This window comes from Nansenia antarctica (assembly GCF_963989245.1).
Source record: "Nansenia antarctica genome assembly, chromosome: 11".
In the NCBI taxonomy this organism is placed as follows: Eukaryota; Metazoa; Chordata; class Actinopteri; order Argentiniformes; family Microstomatidae; genus Nansenia; species Nansenia antarctica.
Genome location: NC_137681.1, coordinates 18,164,073 through 18,174,072, shown reverse-complemented (window position 1 = coordinate 18,174,072; position 10,000 = coordinate 18,164,073). Strand labels below are relative to the sequence as shown.

The following is a 10,000-nucleotide window of genomic DNA, read 5'->3' as shown; positions in this document are numbered from 1 at the left end:
GATAACGTGTCTTTGATTGCATAAGCGTTTTTTTTCCTAAACGGTATTTTGTCTCTGACAGGGGACGACCTGATGCGCTGTGTAGACCTGTATAACCAGTCCCAGTCCAAATGGTTTGAGGAGATGGTGACCACAAGCCTGGTAAGACCGTCCTCTCAGCTCCTCCTACTATTGATGTACTCAACCTCAACGCGGTGAATCAGAGTCGGGTCATTCCAAGCATCCCACTTAGCATTTACCGTTTCACTGCCTTGGGTGCCTCGCTATTTCTGCTCTAGCCCTTCTTGTCTTGCCATGGTGTAGCGTTGTTGAATACAAAAACAGTAAAGTACTGTATTCAGTCTGGGGCTTCGTGAGTAGAGCATGACACTACCAATGGTAAGGTTGGGGGTTAGATTCCCGTTGGGACCGTATACAGTATACAGTCGCTTTGGATAAAAGCATCTGCTAAATGGCATCTATTATTCTATTATTAAACCTATTCCCTCCCATCCTTCCTCTTCCTCAGGAGCTGGAGAGGTTGGAGGTGGAGCGAGTGGAGATGATCAGACATAATCTATGTCAGTACACCACACTCCGGCATGAGACAGACATGTTCAACCAAAGTGTAAGTCAAACCCTTACCTCTCTACACCAGTAGAGGGAGCGCTAGGGCTATTTGTCATATTTGTCATATTTTGTGTGATTTCAGACACATGCACACATACACACACCACACACACACACACACACACACACACACACACACACACGTATGACAGAGTTATTATCCTTGTCCTCCACAGACGATGGAGCCGGTGGACCAGCTCCTGCAGAGTGTGGACCCGTCCAAAGACCGCGAGCTCTGGGTACAAGAACACAAGACAGGGGACATCAGACCCGTGAATATAGAGATCTAGCACAGCCTCTACCTGGAGACCACACACACTTCCAACCTGGGAACACCACACACTGGCACACACACACACACACACACACACACACACACACACACACACACGCACTACACACATAATCGATCCAAGGGCCACACTTCTCATGGCGGAAGACTGTATCTTGGTTTCAGGACTTTCAGTCATCCAGCTAACATCACGTTTGAGTTCGAACAGCCAACATGAGAGACGGAGAGATCACTGACTCCTAAACCGGGCCGTGCAGGAGGAGGACGGGAGTGTGAGTGACCAGTAGTGTGAGAACCGACCAATGATACCATAACCTCGTCCCCCAGGCTCCTGTGCACTTCCAAGCATTGGGCGGAAGCGTCTGGGAAGGAGACTAAATGCTACAAGGCCGTGGACGTGTGTGAGGTTGGGTGAACGCAAGAAGAGTTGCAGGGAGATCCAGAAGGGCAGGCAGGAGAACCTCCACCAGACAGTATTCATGACGCCTTCTGGAGATCTGGGGGTCTGTAGTGGACAGGGAACAAATGTTAACGAGAGACAAAATCAGGTGTGGGGAATGTTTTACGAATACAAACAACATAACGATGGACGTTTTCTACCTGTACATACCGTAGGCGAGACAGTACAAGGCTATGTGCCGGGACTGTGTGCGCTTTTGCTCTGAAGAAGAATTCATTTTCTGTATGACAGTTAAATACCCCCCTGACTGTGTCCAACTGAAATACTCAGAAGATACTAACGATTATATGTACAGTAATAGCTGCTACAGTACCAGTCAATCTGAACAAAAAAGAAAGAAAAGTATCCTGACCGACAGTAAATAGGTTACACTCTTTTCTAAGAGTGTAGTATTGTTTGTGGCCGTCATTAGACCACGACACAGTATAGTGTTAGAACAGCTGGTGTTCAGAATACTGCATTGTCTGGAAGCTCAGGTTAACTTCAGATCACCAGAGAAGCTCCTTGATATGGGTGTGTTATGGTGAGGATGGGTGATGATAATGATGGGCTATGATATTAATTTTTCCAATCCGATTCCAATGAAAAGGAACGTTTTTAAAAATGTAATGATAATTCCAAGTTAACTCGGACAAGGGATTGCAACCAAACGATTATATCCCATAATAATATTATTATATTGTTGTCGGATCAGTTGTAAGTCGCCTAAATAGTTAGCATTTTATTATGTTTTCCCCTCAAACTTTTGATCAGGCAACTGCACTTTCTGCCCTCTGGTGTTTGAAGTGAACATTGATTCTACTTGTTCTGCAGTGTTTGGTTGTGTTCTTTGTCCTACTGTTGAAATTGATAGACATTTTGATTTGAATCTTCATGGGGTCTATACAGTACATGTTGGGGTTATTACAAGGGAATATGCTTAAGCTTATGTAAATATGTGTGTATGGTGTGCTAGATAAAAGTAAGTCATTGATAAGATGAAGGATGTAAAATAGTGTGAAATAGTGATGCAGCAAAGACAGATATATATGGAGGTACAGATAATATATTAAACTGATTTTACACTTTGCTTCTTTTTATACCAAATGAAAATAACCCCAACTTTGTTTCCAAGTCAACTGGATAAAAATCCTCAACTGAAGTTTCAATTGTTTAGAGATAATTCACCCTTCTCTCTCACTCGTGTAAGTATTGACAGATGTGTATGTTACTACTAGTCCATGCAGAAAACTACATGTTGTACAAAGTGTCGGGTTCTGGTTCTGTTAGAGAACTATGATCTAGAACTATAAAAGGTCAGGAGGATTTTAGACATTGATATGCATTAACTGCTGAATGTTTGGCATTCATGTTTTGCATTATTAATATGAATTTATACATTCTATGTTACAACTATCTCTGCTAGTTTCTTTTTACCGTTTTTGATTTTGCAATATAACTGGATGATTATTGGAATTGGTCAAAAGGTTTTGTGTTTCTGAGAATACAACAAGATACTTATGAAATGAAAAAAGGTTTTATTTCTGAAAAACACATTTTCACATTCAACAATAAAATGATCTGGACAAGCCGTGTTACATTGTTTTGGCAATGGTAATATATGTCTGAAAGTAAACATTTATAACATTTGGTAAACGTTGATAATATCTTGGTAACATCTTAGGGTGGAATTGTAACTTAATTTGGTGAAATACTTTGACTAAGACAGTAGAATGAGAGTGAAATGTTAACACAAATGTTTCTTTTTGACTTCCCTGTGTAGACCTTTTAAAATGTTACCCCTTATTGCCTTACCATAAATCATTATAATCTATTTTTACATAAAATCTTAGATAGTAGTATGATATTTAAAAAAAAAAAAAGAATGGTTTGGCTATCATCAGTATTATCAACTGTATAAAGACCAAGGTTGTAAAAACAAGATACAGTCGTACTTCAAATTAGATCTATTCAAGAGTACCTTGGAGAGTGGATACAATGCCAGAGCTAAGCTACTGTATGCATATCGATAACTATGTCAAGCCATTTCCGATTATCAGGTCCATGCCATCCATCCAACACATTTTTTATCTGTCAACCATGCACCATATTCTTAAAAAATGTGGATGTATGAAATCAATTGGACTATGACCAAACTGACAAAATACTGCTTTGGAATGTTAAAAGTATTGGAAACCCACAAGATTGCCTGATACTGCAGGTACATAACAATCATTTTTCATAAAGCGTAGTTCCGTTTACGTCGCTTCACTCACAACTGGAATGTACAAGAATGTACATCCAATTAAGATTCCCTCCTCTGTGTCAGTGTGTGTGTGTGTGTGTGTGTGTGTGTGTGTGTGTGTGCGCGTGTGTGTGTGTGTGCATGTGTGTGTGTGTGTGTGCATGTGTGTGTGAGAGAGAGAGTGTATCTGCCTACTCTATCATGAGTTTTTTGAGGGAGTTGAGATAGGCCGGGATGAGGGAGCTGACTGAGTCGTTGTCGTCGTTGATGATCTTCTCCCCTCTGCCCTCTGACCCCACAGAGCTGGGTGACCTCACCACCCCGGGGTACGGCGTGCTGTAACCCTGGAGACAGGAGAGGAAGGAACATGGTAACAAAAGTAAACAAGATGAACACTTTACCTGTACCCATGACGACTACAGATAGGACACTCATAGAGGTGTGTTGGACTTGCGTACTAACAGATCTAAAGTATCAGGGGTAAGTATAGGGGCCTTTACCGAGGAGTATCCTTTGCCGAAGCTGCCGCCGCGGTTCTTGGTCCGGATCTTGGTGAGCGCTGACTCAGCGATGTCGGCCCGCTCCTCGGCGTCGTCCAGCTCGTGGACAGTCTTCCTGTACTTGGCCAGGTTCATGTTGGCTTGCTCCTCCTGTAGCAACAGCCAAGCCAGACCATAATAAGCAATGGGATATTATTATCTTGGGGAGGCAGAGACAACATGGAACCACCTCAAACATCTTCCAGAGTTGAGAAAGATTGAGAGAGATAAGAATTATATATGTAGAAGATATATATATATATATAAAAATATGAAAACCCACAACTGAAGAAGACACCTCTTTCCTGTGTCTCTTCAAAAAAAGCAGAGAGAGAGAGAGATAGAAAAGAGAGAGAGAGGGATAGAGAAAGAGAGAAAGAGAGAGATAGAAAGAGAGAGAGAGAGCGGGATAGAGAAAGAGAGAAAGAGAGAGAGAGATAGAAAGAGAGAGAGGGATAGAGGAAGAGAGAGAAAGAGACCCACCGCCTCCTCCACTTGTCGTTTGTAGGCCTTCATCTTGTTCTGCAGCCTCTCCACCAGCTCCTGCATGCGATGCTGGTTCTTCTGGTCCTCCTCCGACTGGAACAGCAGCTCCTTCAGACGCCGCTCGTTCTTACGCAAAGTCTTCACCGTCTCAGCATGTCGCTTCTGCTCCGAGTCCAGCTCCAGCTCCAGCTCCTTCACCTGCACACACACACACACACACACACACACACACACACACACACATACACACACACACACACACACACACAGTATACACGCAACAAAGAAATTAGGATTAGTGGGATGAATATTCTCTGTGTGTGTCCCTGTGTGTGTGTTTGTCCCTGTGTGTGTCTCTGACCCTGTTCATGTACCTTGCCCTCCAGTTTCTGGATGATCTTCTTGCCTCCTTTGAGAGCCATCTGCTCAGCCTCGTCCAGCCTGGAGCTCATGTCTTTGATCTGGGCCTCCAGGCCCTTCTTCACCCTCTCCAGGTGCATAGTGTGCTCCTGCTCCAGCCTCAGCTCCTCGGACACACGTGCCGACTACAGGGATGAGGGAGGGGGGTGCGCAGAGAGAAGTCAAAGTAATGGACATAGGAGGGATGGAGAGGTAGAGAGAGAGAGAGAATAATATTTTCTGCGGTTATTGATTAGAATCACCTTGAATGTGCAACATAACTTTGAAGAAAACATCAGTGTGTTTACTATTGAAGTACTAGTCAAGTCTTAGTGAACTCCTAGTCAAGTCTTAGTGAACTCCTAGTGAAGTCCTGGTGATGTTCTAGTGAAGACCAGTGTTGGGCAATATTACTTAGTAGAGTAATATATTAGTTATTACATATTACTCCTTAGGAAAGTAATATCCTTATATTACTTATTACTTGGAATCAAGAGTAATAATATTACTTTACTTTTATATTACATATTACTTTCCCCCTTTCCACCCGCAAAAATATGTTTGCCCCGCACAAAGTTTGCAACGGAGATTAATATTTTTGTCATCCTTGACAGACACAAAGTCAAAATAGTGTCGATACTTCCAGCCGTGGAAAGTAAATGTACGCTGTTCATCATCATCCGCCACGGTTTGATTTGTTTTGAGAAACGCCGCCACGCTGTCAGTTGTCAACACACTAGGCTACGTCATAAATGTGTGCAGGCTGCGGCACGTTCTAAAAGGAACAGATCTATAAGCTACTATGCACCTCAGCGCAGTGTGCTGATAGCTTGTATATCTGTTCTATCTTTGCACGCAACAACCCCGGTACTATACATGAATTATACGTTTAACAGCCATTGTAACGGGTAACGAGGCCCTTATTTGGCGGAGTAACGAGGTATAATATTACTTTTTCGCAGAGTAGTCTCGTTATATTACTCGTTACTGGGTAAAGTAATAATATTACAGTAATATATTACTTAGTAACTCGTTACTGCCCAACACTGGTGAAGACCTAGGGAAGTCACAGTGAAGCCCTAGAGAAGTCGTAGTGAAGTCCTAATGAAGTCCTAGTGAAGTCCTAGTGAAGTCCTAGTGAAGTCCTAGTGAAGTCCTAGTGAAGTCCTAGTGAAGTCCTAGTGAAGTCCTAGTGGAGTCCTAGTGAAGTCCTAATGAAGTCCTAGTGAAGTCCTAGTGAAGTCCTAGTGAAGTCCTAGTGAAGTCCTAATGAAGTCCTAGTGAAGTCCTAGTGAAGTCCTAATGAAGTCCTAGTGAAGTCCTAGTGAAGTCCTAGTGAAGTCCTAGTGAAGTCCTAGTGAAGTCCTAGTGAAGTCCTAGTGAAGTCCTAGTGAAGTCCTAGTGAAGTCCTAATGAAGTCCTAGTGAAGTCCTAGTGAAGTCCTAGTGAAGTCCTAATGAAGTCCTAGTGAAGTCGTAGTGAAGTCCTAGTGAAGTCGTAGTGAAGTCGTAGTGAAGTCCTAGTGAAGTCCTAATGAAGTCCTAGTGAAGTCCTAGTGAAGTCCTAATGAAGTCCTAGTGGAGTGAAGTTCTAGTAAAGTCACAGTGAAGTCTAGTGAAGTCCTAGTGAAGTCCTAGTGAAGTCCTAGAGAAGTCCTAGTGAAGTCCTAGTGAAGTCCTAGAGGAGTCTTAGTGAAGTCCTAGTGAAGTCCTAGAGAAGTCCTAGTGAAGTCCTAGTGAAGTCCTAGAGAAGTCCTAGTGATGTCTTAGTGAGGTCCTAGAGAAGTCCTAGTGATGTCTTAGTGAGGTCCTAGTGTAGTGAAGTCCTAGTGAAGTCCTAGTGGAGTCCTAGTGAAGTCCTAGTGAAGACCTAGTGAAGTCTTAGTGAAGTCCTAGTGAAGTCCTAGTGAAGTTCTAGTGAAGTCGTACCTCACACGCGGCCTTCTTCGTCTTGTCGCCGGCTCCTCTCAGTTCGTTCTGCAGCTCCTCATGCTCCTGCTGCAGGGCCTGCAGGTCCACCTCCAGCTTCCTCCTCCCACTCAACGCTGACTGGAACTGCAAGGGGACAGATGGCATAACAGTATTATACTGCCCATGGAAAGTGACTTCAGCATGAAACTGGAAAGAGATGGTAGTCTGAGTCCAGTCCATCACCTGGTTATTGAGGTCGTTGTATTTCTCGTTGGTCTCCTGCAGCTCTGTCTCCAGGGCTTTGCGAGTCCTCTCTGTGTTCTCCAGCGTGGAGCGCATCTCGTCTCCCTCGGTCATCAGCAGGAGGCAGCGTCGCTCCAGGGCGGCCTGCTCCTCCCTCTGCTCCTCCTGGCCATGCACCTCCTCCTCCAGCTGAACCTGCAGATCCTGCCAATCAATACATACATACAGTCAATCAATCAGTCTCCATCAATACATACACACACAGTCAATCAATCAATCTTATTTCGGAGTACATTTGCCTATTAACTGAAATAACTACTGTATAGTACAGGTACATCATAATCATTGTATGTAAGACCTTCTATACGAATAAGTGCCAGAAGCAGTCATACTGCTAGAGGAAAAAGTATACAATAATTGTGATGTTTTTCTTATGTGTTTGTTTCTCTCTCACCTTGATCTGCTGCTGCATCTTCTTGGCGTTCTTGCTGAGCTCTGCGTTGCTCTTGGTGAGCAGGTCCACCTGGAGCTCCAGCTCATTCAGGTCAGCCTCCAGCTTCTTCTTCACCCTCAAGCCCTCAGTACGCCCCTTCACCTCCACATCCAGACTGGCCTGCAGGGACTCCAGTGCCCTCTGGTGGCTCTTTCTGAAACAGATGAGAGAGGGAGAGAGAGAGAGAGAGAGAGAGAGAGAGAGAGAGAGAGAGAGAGAGAGAGAGAGAGAGAGAGAGAGAGAGAGAGAGAGAGAGAGAGGCATCATGGATGTGCCCCACAGTTTAAATAATACACTAAATCAATTGACCATACACCTCTATCACATTATCAATATGAGTTGTTTGAGGAATCAAAGGAGGAAAAGATAAAAGCAGCAGTCCCATATCAGGCACAGGTCTTACCAGGAGGGAGGAGCCTGGTGTGAGTGAGCAGCAAGAGTAAGAGAAAGAGAGAAAGTAGGTCAACCACATAAGAAGATAACTGATGGGTTCAGAGCAGTGAGGGTAGAATTCGGAGGAGGGCCTCATTGTAATGCATGGAATAGAATGAGGAATGATATCAAATGGTTATCAAAGTCTTCCGATTTCTACCTCCACTAGCCTCCCTGGTTTAGAGTCATATGAGCAGATATCAGAAGAAGAAAAATGAAGGAGGAAAAGGAAGAAAAAAAAGAAGAGGACAAAGCAGGGGTTCCACTTCATGGGTTGTCACATGATCATTGTGCTTCATGATCATTGGTTGCTTCATGAAGAAAGGGAGTTAGGGAAGCGTCGCTAGAGTATTAGAACAGGGCCCTCGAAGGACAAAGGGAGGAAACATGTTGGATACCTGGCCGCCTCAAACTCCTCCTCCTTCTCCTGGAGTCTGCGCTCCATGTCTGCCTTGGCCTGAGACAGCTCCAGCTGTAGACGCAGCACCTTGGTCTCTTCCACCTGGGGAAGGGCGGGAGGGGGGAGAGGGGAGAGAAGAGAGAAGGGGGGAGAGGAGTGTGGAAGAGAGGGGGTGCGGGGGTGGGGAGGGGGGTTAGAGACAACTTTCTGTAGGTTTGTCTGTGTGAGTAGCCTAGAGGCTGTTGTCTAGTATACCCCCAGTCCCCATAGCAACAGATAACAGATTGCTGATACCTCATATCAGTGACTAGGATCTCCCAGCCTGGGGGGCCAGTACTAATGAAGCATGTCCCCTGGGGGCTTCCCTCCCTCCCTCCTATTGTCAGTCTGGGGGGCTTCTCTCCCTCACAGTGTCAGAGCTGACATAGTATTTCACCTTTACACCCTATTACAGTACTGTAGTCTTGAAACGCAATATTCTGAGGAAGATTTACCTCTGAAGTGAGATCAGATAGTGGAGGAATGATCAATGTTGATGGCCATGACAGTGAAAAAAAAACAACACTGCGCTGACGAACACTTGACACCGAAATACGTCAACAGTGACCGCTGATATGAATGAAACGATTGTTTATTTTTCCATGTTTGAGAGTGCCGGTCGTATTATCTACTTGTCGCACTGTGAAAGTTCACATGCCGTATTCCAACACTACTGTAGCGATGAAAAGAGACCAGATGTATGGCTGTGGAAAATATGGATGAAAAAAGTGTGTTTGTAACAAACTACCTCTAAGGCAGCTTCAGACTCTTCCAGTGAGGCCTGCAGCTCCTCTTTCTCCATCTCGATCTTCTTCTTTGACTTCTGGAGCTCGTGGACGCTCTTCCCTCCGTCGGAGAGCTGGTCTGTGAGGTCCGCTATCTCCTCTGAATAACACAAACAGAGAGGTCAAAGGTCAACGTTAGTCACGCAAGAGGCATGACTCCTATTGTTGTTATAAGTACAGTACAGATAGGTTGTATGCAGTGTTGTGTCGCTTGTGTATTTTATAACTTCATGTACAGTATATGCTGCGTTCTTGACCAGACCTCACTTGAAAAAGAGATGTCAATCTCAATGTGACTACTTCAAATGAGAAAATAGTCAAAATAGTCTGTCATTCTCCTTACAGTCCCGTTACGCCCCCTAGTTTAGCCCTGAGTTATCTGTTGTACCCTGGTAGGCTTTGTTCTCTCTGCGTAGGGCCTCTCCCTGCTCCAGGACCTCCTCATGGGCTGTCTTCAGCTTGAACAGCTCTGTGGCGTGCAGCCTGCTCTCCTTCTGACAGCTCTCCACCTCCACCACCAGCTCCTCACACTTCTGCCTCCAGTCTCCCAGCTGCTTGTCCAACACACGCTGCTTCTTATCCAGCGTCTGGCCACAGCCACTCGCCTGGGAGGGGGGGGGGGTGATTGATTGATCGATACATTGATCAATAAGTCACCAATTATTCTCTTTTTCTGTGATCAACGTGTT

At 44.6% G+C, this 10,000-nt stretch overlaps 1 protein-coding gene across 1 annotated transcript in view; it reads left to right on the top strand.

The window, feature by feature from the left end:
* Positions 1–899, top strand: part of gas7b (growth arrest-specific 7b) — a gene marked incomplete at both ends in the record, with an annotated part of 41,014 nt that extends 40,115 nt beyond the window's left edge. The window contains 3 exons of the mRNA XM_080541784.1: positions 62–141; positions 509–607; positions 786–899. Coding sequence (XP_080397910.1) covers positions 62–141; positions 509–607; positions 786–899 — 293 coding nt within the window. The remainder of the gene's footprint in view (positions 1–61; positions 142–508; positions 608–785) is intronic.
* Between the last annotated feature and the right edge of the window lie 9,101 nt (positions 900–10,000).